The sequence below is a fragment of the Epinephelus fuscoguttatus genome, linkage group LG22, assembly GCF_011397635.1.
Source record: "Epinephelus fuscoguttatus linkage group LG22, E.fuscoguttatus.final_Chr_v1".
Taxonomy (NCBI): Eukaryota; Metazoa; Chordata; class Actinopteri; order Perciformes; family Serranidae; genus Epinephelus; species Epinephelus fuscoguttatus.
In genome coordinates this window covers 11,474,611-11,493,114 of record NC_064773.1, presented here as the reverse complement: position 1 = coordinate 11,493,114, position 18,504 = coordinate 11,474,611, and the positions used below count along the sequence as shown (strand labels likewise).

Below are 18,504 nucleotides of genomic sequence, written 5' to 3'. Positions count from 1 at the left end.
TCTGCTGGTGAAATGGTGAAACTGTTGCGTTGGGCAGGTGCGTAACAGCAGCAAACTGAACTTCAAACTGTGACTTAACTTTCAGACAGATTAATAAAACTATGAAATAATAAATATGACGCTTAATTATATGTTAATGAATTTATTAATCTTTAAGAAACCTGGAGTTTGCGCAATTCAACTTAAGTCAAACATAACTAAGAAAATATTACATCCCTGATTTAATTAATAAATCATTTCTTTTTTTTTTTTTAACAATTCTGGATGTGTGTCCTTTATTTTTCTGTCTTTCTTCTTTATGTTGCTCAGTGCACCATGTTCTAAACAAAACAAAAAAACAGACCCAGTGGACTTTGGACCATTAGGAAATAGTCTTAGAATAATGTTTAAGGTGGATGAGTCAAGACCAAAAATAAGAGTCCAGTCTGACCAAGAGCATCAGGATAAACAGACAGAGGTGGAAGTGGCCCTTCCGCTGCAACAAACCCGCACATCTGCTTTGGGGGCGAGTTTCTTTTTTTTACGCAAAGGATGTGAGCAGGAGTGGCATTCAGGAGGCTTTAAATAGGAACTGTCTCCAAACTTTGGGACATCAGAGCATCTGAACACTTCCAGCAGCTCGCAGTAGAAAGCACCGGTTTGCCTCAGGATGGACGTCAACAGGAGACTGGGGGTGAGGGACACTGTGCTGGCGCTTCTACTCGCCGTGCTCCAGGGGTTTCATCTCGGGGAATCAGTCCCGAATCCGTCACCGCTTGTGGGATCCAACTGGGGGAACCCGAGGAGATACGTCCACCTGCAGACATCCACAGACCTCAACAACTTCTACTTGGAGATCAGATTAGATGGCACAGTGCGCAGAACCACAGTCAGGAGTTCATATAGTAAGTTTTTTTTTTTTTTTAAACACGTGTTTAATATGAAGTCCTGTCTTTAAACACATTCATACTCATCGCATGTTCTCTCTCTGCAGGTGTGATTTTACTGAAAGCTGAAACAAGGGAGCGCGTCGCCATCCTCGGGGTCAAAAGTAGCCGTTACCTCTGTATGGATTTGGAGGGCAACCCATTCAGCTCTGTAAGACAATGTTTATCTTCTGTTCAAGTTGATTGTCGTTATTAATAAAAATCAGTCCGCTGCAGTGACGTTTTAATTTTGAGTTCCTTTGATTTGGCACACTGGTTTTGCGCATTATTTTTTATTTTATTTTATTCACACATCGCTTTCTAGAAGTTTTACGCACAAACTTAAGCTACTGCAACTGTAGCTTATCTTCTAAATCTATCAACTCTCTTCATCTAAATGTTAATTTTATCTAAATTGGTCAAAACGCTCAACTTTGTGGTCATATTTAACACCATGGTGAGGGTATACGCATCATTTTACGCGCAAAATTTACTGTAACTTTGGCTTTTTACGCCTGAATTTATTCATTTGATCAATTTTTCATGATACCATTCATATAAAGTTAACAACCCGCTTATAGTCCCGACGTTAGAAGAAGTTTCATTTGTTAATAATCGAGTAGTTCCTTGAAATAATTAAAAAAAAAAAGAGTTTATGTACCGAACCAAGACAGATACGGGGGCACAGGGGTACGCAAGGATACACACCACATTTAAGTTTATTTTCAGGGTTTTTTTAAGCAAGTTTTATTTATTTATTTATTTTATTTTGTTTATTTCACTTCATCAATTTTGATTGTGCTCCAGCCCCCCCGCGACCCTCAAGAGGATGAAGCGGTTAGAAGATGAATGAATGAATGAATGAATGAATGAATTTTGATTATATTGTGGATGTCCATAAAAAATCAAGAAAAATCCATTTAAATTCCAGGTTGTGACGCAACAAAATAGGAAAAACACCAGGGCGTGAACACTTTTGCAAGTTTCTGTACTCAGATCATATCTAGGAAATAAAACTGCACTAATCTCAACCCCAATCTAATGCGCAAACTTCTATTCTTGTTTGTAAAATTGTTATCAGATCTACTTCATAAAGCCTACCCATATGGAAAATGATATTTGTTGTTATTTAGTCATATAATTTGAAAGAAAATAAAAGTTTTTTACTTAAGTTGGGCACATTCAGCGCAGCAGCCTATTTTAAGACGATTTCACCAGTATCCTGATGCAAATAAAAGTTTTTCTAACCAACAAACTGCTGTTTATTATCTTGCATCTTGATATTCCTTCACTATATTTTAATTTCTCGCCTCCCTCCTTCTGTCCTCCAGCCCATCTGCCTCAGGGACGACTGTCTGTTCAACCACAGACTCCTGGAGAACAACCGGGACGTGTACTACTCCAGCCGGACCGGCATCCTCTTCAACCTGGAGGGCTCCCGGCAGGTGTTCACCGCGGGCCAGAACCTGCCGCAGACCTCCCTCTTCCTGCCCAAGAAGAACACGGTGCCGCTGGAGCGCCTCCTGCTGCACAGGGAGAAGAGGAACCAGGTGGTGGATCCCTCCGACCCGCACAGCGTCTACATGGGTCAGACCGAGGAGGGCTCGGACTCTCGGGCCGTGCCGGAGGACGACGCCGATCTGGAGGTGGAGGTAGAGGTGGAGGTGGAGGCCGGGGACGACGGGCGCAACGTGTCCCGGGAGACGCCGCTGGCTCCGTCCACCCACGACCCCTGGAACGTGCACTCCTCTAACTCGGGCAGCCCCCGGAGCACCGGGACCATGGGGTGATCTTAGTGGTGGCTGATCCGGATTGATTTACTAAAGTGAGTCAAAGTTTAACCTTGTAGTTTGTCATCATGTCAGAGAACAAAACGCATCAGACTTTATTTTGAAAAGGAGATTCAGGATGTTCCTTCTTTTTCATTCTGACTAAATATCTGAGTCATCACTCACTCAGAAAAGCAGTTTTGATGCATAATATTCGACTTGACTTGCAGCCCCCTTTTGCACAATTTATTCCTAATTCTCTGACATCACTGCAGATTTAATAACTTAATTCAATAAGGCATGTGTGTGTTAATGTGTGTGAATTATCTCATCAATATAATGAGTTTTTTTTTTTTACATTCACAAGAAGTTTTGGTGATAAATTGAGCTTAAAAAAGGACTTTGTATTTACATCTGACTCTTCCCCCATCAGAAACAGATTACTGAAAAAGAAAATCTTAGCTTTGTGCCAAGATGAGTGATCCAAATCCATTTCCCACCTCCATCCATTACAATTAGTTGGCTCTCTTTCACACTGAGTTATAGCTCTGATGAGAAACGGCCATAAAAATTGATTGAATTATTCATGTTTGGTCTCCCTGAAGAGCTACATGATTAATTTTAGAGAGGATGCAATTGCTAAAGCAAACAAAGCCTTAGAAACTAATTAACCAAACACTGAGGAGAAGTCAGCATGTGTACCTTTTGTCGGTGGTTTCCTCTCATTGAGGTTTTTACAGCTGGTCTGAGAAACCCACATTTCAAAGTGACATTATGTCAAGACAGGAGCAGAACTTAGCCTACATCTGGAGGACTAAAGGCCCTGTCTGTTGATGTGAAACTAGGCAGACATGATTTTAAATCAAAAATATATACATGAATATACTTAAGAGTTGCATTTAGTAGAGTTAAGGTTAGGCTTTGCCTGTATTTTAGAGTCCTGCTTTTACTGAGTTGGATGTTTGATGTTTGTTTTATTGTTAGATTTTGAACCTAAAACCAAAAAACCCAAAACTTGTAAACTACAGATCACTACAGTTACAGTATTTTGTTATGTTAATGTGTCTGTATTTGTACAATCTTCCGACCTCGTGACTTGAATGAATATAACTACAGGGTAAACAGCCTTTACGAAGCAGTAATCTTGACAACAAATCTGAACTTTCGCTATGTGATTTTACAGGTGCTGGGCACCACCAGCAAACACTAAAACCAGTCCCAAAGAGTATTTATTTATTTAATTCCATTCCTTTGTTGTTATTTATGGTATTTATGAGGATGCTTTACAGTTAAATGTACATATAAGAAAACATGGTTTGTCTTTGAATGTATGAGTCGGAGCTGTGGATGAAGTGTTTGGGACAAAATAAACTATAAAGGAAACATGTCTGGTGTTGTGTCATTTATGCAAACTTATATTGCTGTGAGTTTCTTTAAACTTTGGTGTTCTCTGTGTGCTAATTTGCCGTCTAAGAGGAAGTCATGAATGAGTAAGCAGGTTTAACACTGACCCAGTTACTGAGCAGTTCCACTCATTACAGCTGAATTTCCTGCACCATCACACCTCTTCTACTTAATTAGCAAACAGGTACATGAGCTGCAGCTGAGTCACTTCACTCTAAAAATACACTCAGTTCCTGTTGTACTTTAGCTAACTGTTAAAATGGTCATCCATTAACCTTTGACCTGTTAGTTCAACATCTTGGGAAATACGTTTCCGTTGTTGCAGTTTTCAGGCAAACAGCAGATATTTCAGGAAGCTTCAACTCTTAGCCAAAAAACTGGGCGCTTCTAAAAGTAAAGGATGCTTCCTTGGTAGGATGGGTTTGTCCAAGTCGGTTCCCACAGAGGCTAGGCGAGACTCCTTCCTAGCATTCAGAGAAAACAGAAAGGAACAGTCGTGAGAGAGTGGAAGTGTGTCATTGAAAAGGTTCTGTCTTCAATTCCTCCCAACAATTTCAAAAATGGTGGAAGAAATGGACACAGTATGTCCATTTTAAAGACAAATATGTTTGAAGGCTAAAACAGCAAGCCAGCTGATTTAAATTTAGCCTTTGCAATGACGCCTTGACTGACACCTTCAGTAAGCCTTCCTTGCAAGGTATCAAGGTAATTATTAATAGCACTTCATTGTATGCCTTAAAAATGTCATAGCATAATATATGATCAAAACGTCATATGAAGTTAAGACGTCATGAAAAATCATTTAAAAAAAGTCATAGTATAGTATGTCAAAATTCTATCATGACCACAATCATAGCATAGGAATGTCATACAAAAAGTCATAGGAAAGTATTTCGTAAAAATGTCAAAGTATAGTATATCATAAAAATATAATAAAAGAAGTCACAGCATAGCATTAAAAAATCATGAAAAAAGTCATTGTATCATGTGTAAAGAAAAATCATAAAAATGTCATACTATAGTATCTTATGAAATGTATGAAGACGTCATAGTATATAGTTTGTCGAAAAAAGTCATACTGAAAAAATTTATACAAATATCATAGTATAGTCAGTATTTTTGAAAAAGCTGTTAAAAACATCAAAGTATAATATGTCAAAAAAAAGTCTGAGTATAGTATGTTGAAAAAACTGCTAAAAACTTCATAGTATACCATGTCGAAAAAACTGAAAAAAACTTGACAGTGCAGTATGTCAAAAAAAGTCATAATATAGTATGGCAAAACCCCTCCGATAAAAACATCATAGTATAGTATAGTGAAAAAACTACAAAAAACATCATAGTATAGTATGTCAAAAGAAGTCATAATATGGCATGTTGAAAAAACTGATAAAAATGTCACAGTATAGTATGTCAAAAAAAGATAAAAATGTCATAGTATAGCATGTCGAAAAAACTGATGAAAACCACATAGTGTAGTATGTAGAACAAAGTCATAATATAGTATGTTGAAAAAACAGATAAAAACGTCATAGTATAGTATTTTGAAAAAACGAATAAAAACAATATCGTATAGTATTTCGAAAAAAGGCACAACAAGGTTTGTGGAAAAAACTGAAAAAAAACCCAAAAACGCCCCACATAGTATAGTGTGTCAAAGAAATCGAAAAAAAAGTCATAGTATAGTAAGTCGAAGAAACTGATACAAACATCATAGTATAGTATGTCGAAAAAATTAAAAAAAAAAAAAATTCATAGTATGTCGAAAAAAAAACTGAAAAAAAACCCTTCATAGTATAGCATGTCAAAAAAACACGACATAGTATAGTATGTCGAACAAAGTCATAGTATAGCATGTCAAAAAAACACGACATAGTATAGTATGTTGAAAAAAATGACAAAAACTTCATAGTATAGTTTGTTGAAAAAACTGATAAAAACGTCATGGTAGAGTATTTTGAAAAAACTGATGAAAATAACATAGTATAGTATGTTGAAAAAAGTCAGTTTAGTATGTCGAAAAATGTCATAGCAAAGTTTGCTGAAAAAACTGATAAAAACGTCAGCATAGTAGGTTAAAAAAAAGTCTTAAAAAGTCATATTATAGAATGTCAAAAAAATTGATAAAAACATCATAGTATAGTATGTCGAAAAATGTCATAGCAAAGTTTGCTGAAAAAACTGATAAAACCATCAGCATAGTATGTAAAAAAAATTCTTAAAAAGTCATAGTAGAGAATGTACAAAAAAATTGATAAAAACGTCACAGTATAGTTTATCGTAAAAACTGATAAAAACGTCATAGTAGAGTATGTCGAAAAAAGTCATAGTATAGTATGTGGAAAAAACTGAAGAAACATCATAGTATAGTATGTTGAAGAAAGTGGTAAAACCATCATAGTATAGTATGACAAAAAAAGTCTTAAAAAGTGATAGTATAGTTTGTCGAAGAAAAAACTGATGAAAACGTCATAGTAAAGTACGTTGGACAAACTGATAAAAACGTCATAGTAGAGTATTCCGAAAAAACTGATAAAAATGACATAACATAGTATGTTGAAAAAAGTCATAGTATGCTATGTTGAAAAAACAGAAAAAACATCATAGTATAGTATGTCGAAAAAAGCGATAAAAACATCATAGTATAGTATGTCGAAAAAAGTCATCATATAGTATGTCGAAAAAAGTGATAAAAATGACATAGTATAGTATGTCGAAAAAAGTCTTAAAAAGTCATAGTATAGTTTGTCGAAAAAAAATGGAAAAAACATCATAGTATAGTATGTTGGAAAAACTGAAAAAACATAGTATAGTATGTCGAAGAAAGTGGTAAAAACGTCATAGTATAGTATGTCGAAAAAGTCATAGTATACTATGTCGAAAAAAGTGATAAAAACGACAGTATAGTATGTTGAAAAAGTCTTAAAAAGTCATAGTATAGTTTGTCGAAAAAAAATGATAAAAACGTCATAGTATAGTATTTTGGAAAAACTGAAAAAACATCATAGTATAGTATGTCGAAGAAAGTGGTAAAAACGTCATAGTATGGTATGTTGAAAAAAGTCATAGTATAGTTTGTTGAAGAAAAAACTGATTAAAACGTCATAGTATAGTATGTTGGACAAACTGATAAAAACGTCATAGTAGAGTATGTCAAAAAAACTGAAAAAACGTCATAGTATAGTATGTCGAAAAAAGTCAGAGTATAATGTATCAAAAAAACTGAAAAAACTTCATAGTATAGTATGTCGAAGAAAGTGATAAAAACGTCATAGTATAGTATGTTGAAAAAAAACTGTAAAAACATCATAGTATAGTATGTCGAAAAGAGTCATAGTATTGTATGTCGAAAAAAGTCTTAAAAAGTCATAGTATAGTTTGTCAAAAAAAAAAGATAAAAAAGTCATAGTATAGTATGTCGAAAAAAGTCATAGTATAGTATGTTAAAAAAACTGAAAAAACATCATAGTATAGGATGTCAAAAAAAATGATAAAAACATGATAGTATAGTACGTCGAAAAAAGTCTTAAAAAGTCATAGTATAGTTTGTCGAAAAAAATGAAAAACATCATAGTATAGTTTGTCGAAAAAAACGTCATAGTATAGTATGTTGGAAAAACTGAAAAAACATCATAGTATAGTATGTCGAAAAAAGTGATAAAAACGACTAGTATAGTATGTCAAAAAAAGTGATAAAAACGTCATAGTATAGTATGTCAAAAAAAGTCATAGTATAGTATGTTAAAAAAACTGAAAAAACATCATAGTATAGGATGTCAAAAAAATGAAAAAAAACATCATAGTATAGTACGTCGAAAAAAGTCTTAAAAAGTCATAGTATAGTTTGTCGAAAAAAACGTCATAGTATAGTATGTTGGAAAAACTGAAAAAACATCATAGTATAGTATGTCGAAAAACGTCTAAAAAAGTCATAGTATATTTTATCAAAGAAAAAACTGATTAAAACGTCATGGTAAAGTATGTTGGAAAAACTGATAAAAACGTCATAGTAGAGTATGTTGAAAAAACTGAAAAAACATCATAGTATAGGATGTCAAAAAAATGATAAAAACATCATAGTATAGTATGTCGAAAAAAGTGATAAAAACGACATAGCATAGTACGTTGAAAAAAGTCTTAAAAAGTCATAGTATAGTTTGTCGAAAAAAATGAAAAAAAGGTCATAGTATAGTATGTTGGAAAAACTGAAAAAACATCATAGTATAGTATGTCGAAAAACGTCTAAAAAAGTCATAGTATATTTTGTCGAAGAAAAAACTGGTAAAAACGTCATAGTATAGTATGTCAAAAAAAAGTCATAGTATAGTATGTTGAAAAAACTGATAAAAACGACATAGCATAGCATGTCAAATAACTGATGAAAACGGCATGGTATAGTATGCCAAAAAAAGTCAAAGGACAGTATGTTGAAAAAACTGATAAAAAGAACATATCATTGTACGTTGAAAAAAACTGTCATAGTATAGTATGATCATGAACTGGTGCACTCTGTATCTTCAGTACTTTCACACTGGGTAGTGGGTACTTAAAGCATATACTCATGCTACTGAACACTTTTGTACTTTAATTGAGTAAAATGGAGACTGCAGGACTCATATTTGTATCATATTTGTATTATTGTTGAACTGCAGAATTACTACAAGTATTTGAGTAAAAGATGTGAATACTCCATCCACCACTGATCATTACCATGAAACACAGCGATCTGGAGACAGCTCTCCTTCCAGTATTTCAGAATCATAAAAAATGCATTTATGTTGAATGGAAAGTCAGTTTATAGATCACACCTTACAGGATTTAATAAATAGACCACACTGCATTTATATACTTCCACAGCATTTTGTCATATGTGAACCCTGTATTCATCTCTCTTATCTATAGGTATGTATAAAACACAACATAAATTCAGTGTTTTCATTATGTATTGCACAAGTAAAATGAGCAGCAACAAAGGAGACATCAAATTAAAAATGCCACACATGTTAAGTGCCCAACAATACATTAAATAGTTCTGACTTTGGTATAACATGATCAGAGGCAATAATGTTGACAATAATAAAATATATGTAGTATGACACAAGTCCTCACTGCCCTACAGTTGGAGGATGATAAAACACTGATAATACAGCACTGCACACTTATTTTGACTATGGATCCACAGTAAAACCATGTGATTATTTAAAAGACCATGTGCATTGCTTTATTCAGTTACCCTGTAGTAACTCTGAGGTCTTTGCCTCTTACTTTCCCTTTAGTGTTCGTGATTGTTCCTGTCAGAGAATGTATACAGTACATGTGCACACAAACAGTATCATTACATAAAACTTCTGTCTTCCCTTACACAATATTCAGCAGCTGTGAGGTTTTCCAGGTGATCCTTCCTGTTGGTAAAGAAGCAGCGAGCTGCAGAGAGGACCGGGCCGCACTCGGACTGGCTCAGGGTGAAAACGAAGCGACTGATGCCTGTGTTAGGACACGGTGAGAACAGCTGGGACATCTTCACCCCTGCAGGCAGAGAGCTTTTTAAGTCCTCTACGAGGTGCTTGACGGCTACACGGATGTAAGCGCCGTGGCTCACGACCAGAGCGTGGACCGACACTCCCTGGAGACCGTCATCAGCCGAGCTGACAGAAGCAAGGACTGAGGTAGCAGCTGCGGGTCCGTTCGCAGCATCTCCAGCTCCTGATGCTCCTGCGGAGGCGTGTGGTCCTGACTGCCCGTGTTCATCTAACATTTGCTTGAAAAGGACTTTGAGGAATTTTTTGAATCGCAGCTTCACCTGGAAAAAAAGGTGACAGGGAACCAGAGCAAGTTTGAGAGTGTGAATCATCTGACAAAGTAAACACTGTCAGAGTCTCGTGCTGTCTGTCAGATAGAGGTTTCTTTAAATTATTTTGCCATTGCACAAACTATATAAAAAATGAAATGAGAAATTGATTCATCAGTAAGTTGATCTATAGACATAGGGCAGCATGGTGGTGCTCCCCATGACAGCGAGGGTTTTCTCTGGGTACTCCGGCTTCCTCCCACAGTCCAAAGACATGCAGGTTAATTGGTGACTCTATATTGCCCGTAGGTGTGAATGGTTGTCTGTCTCTCTGTGTCAGCTCTGTGATAGTTTTGGAAAATTCTGCTGTGCATTTTGCACTACTAAGAGCAAACTCTCTCATTTTACAGCGAAACAGTCACTTACATGTGTTTCTGAAAACATCTGAGGTGAGAAATGGGCAATGCAGTTACAGAATCTTGATTCGTGTTTGATCAGCGCTGCCTAGTTTGACACAGTTAACAAGCAGTGATCAACATGATTGACAGCTGCTTTAGTGACTTCTTGGGTCGGGTTGGTCGCTTTTGGTGCGCTGCGGTAGATTCTGGCAGATACCATTAGAGGCAATAGGAAGAGGAGGAGGCATGATTTGTTTTCACAGATTATCTGTCTCATGTACTTCATTCAGAATAAAGTGACAGTTTCAGCAAACATGACAAAAGTTATTCTCATTAAAGTTACCAGCTGTGGCTTTACAAAAAAAATACAAAAAAACCCCACAAGCATTGTCACAAGCATATAACCATGGAAGAATCAAGTAGAGTAGCTTGGGATCTTCCACATTAACTACCAAACTGCACTGTCTTTTGCAGCTATTATCTGTCCGTGCAATATTCAAAATGGGCACAACATGGCGCTGTTGCACAAACAATAATCTCCTGACCTTAAGTTTCACAGACCTCCCTTTACTCCTGGTATGAAAATGTGTCTTGTATCCAGATTGTATCTAGATTACAGGCTGACTGGCGATACACAATATATATAGTCAAAGCCACATTTGACATGTCACAAGACGTTTTTAACAGTATGTGAGCACGAAGCACTGGAGCTACAGAGATTTAAAGTAGTGATGTGACTCGCCGTGCCGAGGCTTCGAAGCGTGTGTCGAGTAATCCAGGAACTGTTTCCGCAATGTGTGTATCGAGGCTTGTGTCGTTTCAGACGAGTGACATCATTGGTGACGTCCGAAGCCTCGCTGGCCGGCTGTACCACGTGACTGGTTCGGGAAGTGGTTCAGATCTATATATACAAACCACTAAGTGTAATTGCTTTTTTTGTCCAGTAGATGGCTTAGTAGAGCAAATGAAGCATCAAGAAGCTTTGCCCTTGAGTGAACCAATCTGATGAAAAGCTTCAATGCTTCATGAAGCTTCATCTGCCCATCACTAATTTGCAGCACAGGACACAAGACTATAACATGAGTATGAAAGTATCAAGTAGGTTTGAAACAATTACAACTCTTTGTAGGGGGAGTTAAAAAGTCATTGTCCATGGCCTTTAAATGTAGTGCCGGGAAATGATTTATATCTTTTTATTTATTTGGGATTTTAATCTTATTTATGCGCATAGCATCAACAGAGAGGCCGAGGGAGGGAAGGAACAAGAGACACTGTGTCCACATTATATACGTCTTGTATATGAAATGTCTGTGTTCTCGCTGCATTCTTTAAACAGTTCTGTCAGACTACAACTACCAAGAAGAATAGCGATGCACTATGATCCACCTCATGATGATATGACCCTATATCAATACAAATGGTGTTGTCTAAATCTATATCTTGCTTGAAAATATATTGATATATTGTACATAGTCATTATATCACCCAGCCCAAAGTCCAACCTTTAAGGGGTGTTGGGTGCATTTTGATGTGGTCAAGCACTATCTGACTGCAATCAAATCCCCCAAAATGCAATTTAGTGCCAGCTGGTAAAAGTGGCTGTTTAACATTTTAACAGTACAGTACTGTACAGTGAGTGTCCAAATGATGAATCCTGACTGTATCTGACTCACCTGGTCTAAAGTCTCGCCTCCTGGAGGAGTGTAGTCACGACATGACTGCCCAGCAGCGTTGGCCATGTTCTTCAGATCCTCTTTGGGACGTCCTTCAGCAACACCAAAACCCTGCATTAACACAACCGCACACCACAGGCTATAAATCAGAACAGTAGCTGATGTAGTGCTACATTTAAAGCTTTAATATTTGGAGGTAGTACAAAGACAACTTACCCTCTCTCTGAGTAATGGCTCCAGGACCATCTCCGTGCCAGAACAGTGAGTGTTGTTTCTCAGAATTATTTCAGCTGTCTGAAGGAGGAAATGTAATCTGGGAATTACTGACTCAAATAATTTGTGAGTGCCAAACGTGTCTGTCATAGGCAAACTAAAAAGTCATTAATACACTGTCAGCATCAGTGAGTCAAAGACCACAGAGACATGAATGTGCACACAACTATTTTATATCTGGAAGTCTTTTACATGCATCCTGTTTTTCCCCTTTTTCACAACCTTGAGAAAACAATAGTGACACTTAACTGGCATAACAGAATCATTTGTTCCTGATGGGAAATAAACAAGCTGCAGATACTCTGCGGACAGAAAAAAGGTCTGGAGCTCCAGCTGTGAAACTGTTGGGACATTTTCTGCTCATGTTCAATCACAGAGCTTCTTTTGCATCTTGGTTATGAACACTGCCTATTAGTTTAATGCAGGTTAATGTAAACAACGGTTTTATTTGTCAGTTATCCCTTGCTCAGCGCGATTTACCACCAATATACCAAAAGCAGTAGCAATGTGTAAGATTAAGGGAGATTTAGTTCCATCTAGTGGTGAAGACTGCAGATCGCAACCGGCTGAAACTTAGGGTAAATACGGTAAATCATTTTGTATCGTATTGTATCCTCTCAAAAACAAATGAACCTGCTGATTTAAACCGGTAAAAACGCAGTTTCAGTTTCCGACGCTGTCATTGCAGAGGGGCTGCTAACAGCTGCGGCCAACACATAAATGTCCCTATCTACAGCCAGTGTTTGGTTTGTCCGCTCTGGGCTTCTGTAGAAACCTAGTGGTGTAACATGGCGGACTCCTCAGATGAGGACCTGCTCCCTATGTAGACATAAACGGCTCAAGTTAAAGAAAACACAACACTTATTATTTTCAGGTGATTATACACTAAAGAAAACATTCCCATTATTTTATAATCCATTTCTGCCAATATGTCCTCCGAAATCCTACACACGGGACCTTTAAACTAAGATGACCCAAGTCCCATTTCCAGCGTCATGAGCTCAGACCGTTGTAGCCGTAAGATGCTTTTAGGGCCTGTTCTGTTTTATATGCATAATGACATGTGGAGGCACACAATCACGTAGGAGTTTGTTAAAATGTTGACACTTAACTAAAGGAAAAATGTGTGAGGTTTGGTCTGGAATCACTTTTTTCAAAGGTCACTGATGTAAGGCTGTTGCACAATGTTTGTGTTACTCACAGGAAATTTCATCAAACTTGAGAAGTTCCATGGACAAAATGTTAAATATCACTACAATAGTGGGTAAAACGCCATGTGGGATCTCTGGGGAGTCATATGCTGATAAATTATTCTATTAAAGGTTAGACCAAAAAAAAAAACCTCAAAGGTTTTAAAGGACTCACTGCTGCCTATGTAAAGGCAAAACCAAAGTCTGTCTCTCAGTAGTTTCAGACTGTCCTACTCTTTCTGTGGCCTGATTCATTCATACTGAAGATGTAACTCTTTAGAAATTATTCACATATTTTAAGGTTCAGTGTGAAAGATTGATAGGGATGTATTCGTCTCGCCACCAGACAATCAGAGATCTCAACCTTCTGATAGTCTGGGGACACTCCTTTCTAAAGTGCGTTTAACACACCGGAGAAAACGGCCGGCAACAAAGTAACGCCTCTTGCATTTCTGAAAAGGACACGCCCTCCCAGAAATGTGCGCTCCCCCTTTTCTCGTCCACAAGGACACAAACACACAGAGAGCTTGAAAATGGATGCCGAGAGATTTAACTTCGTTTTATCAAACGTGTGCTCAGTCCACAAGATTATGGAAATGAAGGACTTAAAGTGACTTTGTTTAAAACTTTTAACTATGTTTACGAGCACAAAAGTTCAGCGAGCCACCGAAGGACCGCCCTGCAGATTTATTATTGGTTCTGCAACGTAGGGAGTTTTTTTAAACTCTGAAATTGTATCCGCCCATCTAAACACAAAATCAGGGAGAAAGACATCAGTCTTTAGTTAAACAAAGCGTATAAAGACTGACTTGTGAGTCTAGGGATGTATTGGAAGAATATTAATTATTCAAATTTGTTTATTAGGATAAAACCCCTTGAGATGTGCTATCATGTTTTCGAGGGAGTTTTCTTTGGTGTATAATCACCTGAAAATAAGAACTGTGTTTTCATTACCTCAGAATGAGCCCTTTATGTCTACAGAGGAAGTGGGTCCTCGTCCACAGAGTCCCCCATGTTGCACCACCATGTTTCTACAGTACAGACAAACTAAACACTGACTCTAGATGGGGCTATTCACATTCTTGTGTCGACCACCTTCGTTGGCAACCCCGCCATGACACACTGTGTCAGAAAAACACTGATTTTTTTTTTGCATGAAACTTCTTTATTCTGTGTTTTTACCGGTTTGAAATCACCAGGTCTGTTTGTTTTGGAGAGGAAGAGACCTCTGTGGATAATTCAGCTCCCAGCAAAAACCTCCTGAACAATAAACACTGAAGGAATTCTAACTAGAAGTTTCAGCTGCAATCTGCATCCTTACCACTAGATACCACTAAATTCCCCTAAATCTTAAACACTGTTCCTTTAATATGAGTGTCACTTTTACAAAAGGATAAATAATAAAACAGTGTGTAAACATGTGTAAGCAGCGCATTTGTCGGGGACTATATTCACCTGCTAATTAATACACATTTGAGAATCTAGTGAAAATTTCCAGCCAGAGGGTGTATGTACGTAGGACTGTCTCAAAATGAATGATAGTGACTGTGTTCATCACAATGAAGGGACGTGTCACCCAGTGCAAAGGGGTTGCTGATTGATGTGTTTTTTAAAAATCAGTTTCTGGACAACAATAGTGTCGCAGAGGAATAAGTTATATCAGGCTTTGGCTTTAGAGACAATACTTGTTAGTATGATTGTTGTTGGGTCTTTTCATGGAATTGTTCACAATAACAAAAATACAGAATATCACCAAACTTATCCTTTTCATGTGCGAACAGCACTACACAGATAAAACAACAAGTCTGCATGATCTGACACCTATTTAGTCACTATGCAGATCATAGAAAGACAGTGATTCTTCTGTCAGCTGATCTGTGTGTGACACCAGGTTGGTAGGTGTGTCTTACCTGTACGGCTCGTTGTAGGTTACTGACATACACATTGTTGAATTTGATGTCTTTGAGGTATTGTCCCACCGCCTCACCCTGCTGCAAACCTGTTTCTGACAAGGGCGTGTCCACACCTTGACCTAAAAAAACACAGAGTTGTCGGTTTGGCAGTAATACTCTGTATTTATCTGTTCACAACCTTCTCTATAACCTGTGCTATCATTCTTATCACGACATACGACAATAAAAATACAACAGGTAGCTTTTATGATACTGTCTGACATTTATTTCTCTTTTCTTTCGGTGGTAGGTCGTCTTCACTGGTGCTTTGTTGTAATTTGCTCCGTACGATAAAGTGATCCATCGTCCCACTCACGGCTTTCTCACCCCTCACACTGGCTGCCAATCAGGGCTTTGATGTGTCACACACTTATAATTTCCACGTGTGAACAGTGACAAATAGGTTCCCTGTGAAGGTTTTTTTTTTAAATTCAATTAAATTAGATTACATGTTCTAGCTAGAGTTTCCTCTGTATTGGGAAATGGGTGCACACAACATACTGATACAGTCAATTAAAAATTCATTCATAACTTTTTGCATAGGCTCAGTTGAACATTGCAATAATAATGTGTGGTTATCAAGAAATCCCACAGCACACCTGGATGTTTTAAACTGTTTTTAAATGTCCTTTTATACTAAATTGCCTTGTCTGTTATATGTCTATTATGTCTACTTTCATGTGAGGCACTCGGTGCTTATAATGCCGTTATTGTAGAGGACTTTGCGCTGCATTTCTTCTATGAAAGGTGCTATATAGTTTATTATTTTTTCTAGCTCTTAAATTTATTTTAAAAATCATCGTAATCTTATTGACATCTTATTTTCATGTTATTTTTCAAGCACTCTGTAACCTTGTTTAGATAAATGCTATACAAGTTATTATTGTTACATTAAAATCATTAGTTAGGACCGCGAACTATGTAGAGATGCACCGATGCAGCTTTTTCAGTTTTGATACCAATCCCGATGCTGTGGCTTTGAGTATAAGCTGATACCCGATACCGATCCGATACCATGGTTGACCTAAAAAGCTATATACCTTTACATGTAGAACAGAAAAGACTAGAGGCATCAGGCATTGATGACTACACAGTTTGTTCCTAAGGTAAAATGAAACAAGTGTTTGCTCGCCCTCGTACATTTCCAACAGTGCAGTCGTGTCGCATGACGGCAAATTGTACCGTGGCTCCAGGTGATCCAGCAAACATTGGAAGCCCATGTTTTCAATAACTGTCATTGGCTGTCCATCCAAAACAATGTACTCCAGCACTTTCTCAGAAATTTTCTTTCTTTTGCGCTATTGCTTGGGAATTTCTCTCTTTTTCTTTTTCGTTAACTGCTGTGTAGTATTACCTCCTGCTGGTTTTCGACCTGCTCAACTGCTGGAACTCTTGGTCCTCCATTTGATGATGTTTTTGTAGATTTATTATTATTTATTTAATTGGTAGTATTATACTTGGCGGTACTACCACCATCCCTAGCAACATTCACTTTGCAGACATTACAAACTGCCGTCGGGCTAGTTGGAGTGATTAGTGTGAAATACCTCCACACAGCAGATTCTCTCCTTCGCTCCATGAGGTATGACGTAGCTCCTGTCGCAATAGATTTAAAAGGAAAGGATTGCCTCAGGTATAGATTGCATTTTCCGATACCCGATCCATCTATTTTGATGATATCGGTGCCAAAATTCGATCTAGATATCGGATCGGTGCGTCCCTAGAACTTTGGTAAAAATCTGCTCAGCCACTGTGGAGATATCAATGTCTAAAGTCAAGAAAACTGTTCTGCTCACAACTTTAAAGGGCCTAAGTCTCAAGGAGTTACTTATATGAACAGTAGGCTATAAACTGTGGGTGGATGATTACAACATACTGACCCAGGGAAACATACACTGAATATACTGACCCAGGGAAACATACACTGAACATACTGACCCAGGCAAACATACACTGAACATACTGACCCAGGCAAACATACACTGAGCATCTGACCCATTGAAAAAACATTGCTGAGCACATAAAAACTAATTGACAGGTCTCCCAAATGAGTCATATTAAGATGATATTGATACTGATATTGAGGATCCTGGAAACATATTCATGCTCCCTCCTGTAACATGTAAGACATGTAAGTCTAGAGCAAACACCCACGTTTGACTGTATCTGTATACGAGTGAGTCAGACTGTAACAACGTACCTTGCAGCAGCTTGTCCCTGTTGTACTGAGTTTCCCCACTGTGAGAAAACACAGCAATGTCATTCAATTATCTTAAACACGTCAGTGCGTTTCATCGGTGACATTAAAACTAATATACCTCCCTTCAAACACACAGCTAGTTATGAAGACTGTAACACAATAAACACACTCATAGTAGCTCAGTTACTTTGCTCCTGTTTCTGTGAACTCTAACCGCACACATTCAGCCGCCATGCTTCATCACCAAACTGACGCGACACACTGTCTCTGTAGAATATATTTACATTATCAATTCATGTTTAAGTCCTCTGAGGACAGGAGAGGAAAATTAAAGCTGGAAATAATCACTTACTGTCGTACGAGAGTTAAACTGAACGTAAACATTTTCACCGGCTACTCTCATGCAACTGCTTCCGGTTGGTTCAGCCGCAATTATGTGACGTAGCCTCATGCGTCATGACGTAAATCATATCGCATTGCAGGGCTGCGTAAAGACTATTTAATTGTAATATAATAATATTCATATTTTGAGGTTGTAAGTGTTAATATTACGGTTGTAAATTTATTAATATAAAATTTAATTAATATTTCTTTATTTTGTAAATTTTGTACAGAAAAAAATATTCTTTTAATTCTATTTTATATATATTTTCATTTTTAAAAAAATGTATGTTTATGTATTTTCATTTTTACTTTGTTTCATCTTTTATTATTATTATCACTGCATATGAACTTTATGTTAATATATATATATATATATAAACTTTTAAGTTCTTTAACTTGGGATCTTTTGTTTATTTCTGCTTTGTATTTGTATTATTTGGACAAATAACGCGAATAATTTATTGATTTTGTATTTGTGTGATGTGGAAAATAATATGATTGATTTATTAAGGATTAATATTTAATTTATACGCTGTTGATTGCATTTATTGTCTGATATTTTGTCAAG

The 18,504-nt window shown here is 37.1% G+C and overlaps 2 protein-coding genes across 2 annotated transcripts; one reads left to right on the top strand and one right to left on the bottom strand.

Annotated features, from left to right (window-relative positions):
- The first annotated feature begins 251 nt into the window (after window positions 1-251).
- fgf23 (fibroblast growth factor 23) lies at window positions 252-2,979 on the top strand. Its single transcript, XM_049566501.1, has 3 exons — window positions 252-884; window positions 974-1,077; window positions 2,237-2,979. The coding sequence occupies exons 1-3, from the start codon at window positions 650-652 to the stop codon at window positions 2,693-2,695; spliced, it is 798 nt and encodes a 265-aa protein (XP_049422458.1). The 5' UTR covers window positions 252-649; the 3' UTR covers window positions 2,696-2,979.
- A 1,435-nt stretch (window positions 2,980-4,414) lies between these two features.
- Window positions 4,415-17,979, bottom strand: tigarb (TP53 induced glycolysis regulatory phosphatase b). Its single transcript, XM_049566499.1, has 7 exons — window positions 17,905-17,979; window positions 17,553-17,590; window positions 15,311-15,432; window positions 12,154-12,231; window positions 11,938-12,048; window positions 9,441-9,878; window positions 4,415-4,542 (listed from the first exon to the last, which is right to left on the bottom strand). The coding sequence occupies exons 1-7, from the start codon at window positions 17,934-17,936 to the stop codon at window positions 4,444-4,446; spliced, it is 918 nt and encodes a 305-aa protein (XP_049422456.1). The 5' UTR covers window positions 17,937-17,979; the 3' UTR covers window positions 4,415-4,443.
- Between the last annotated feature and the right edge of the window lie 525 nt (window positions 17,980-18,504).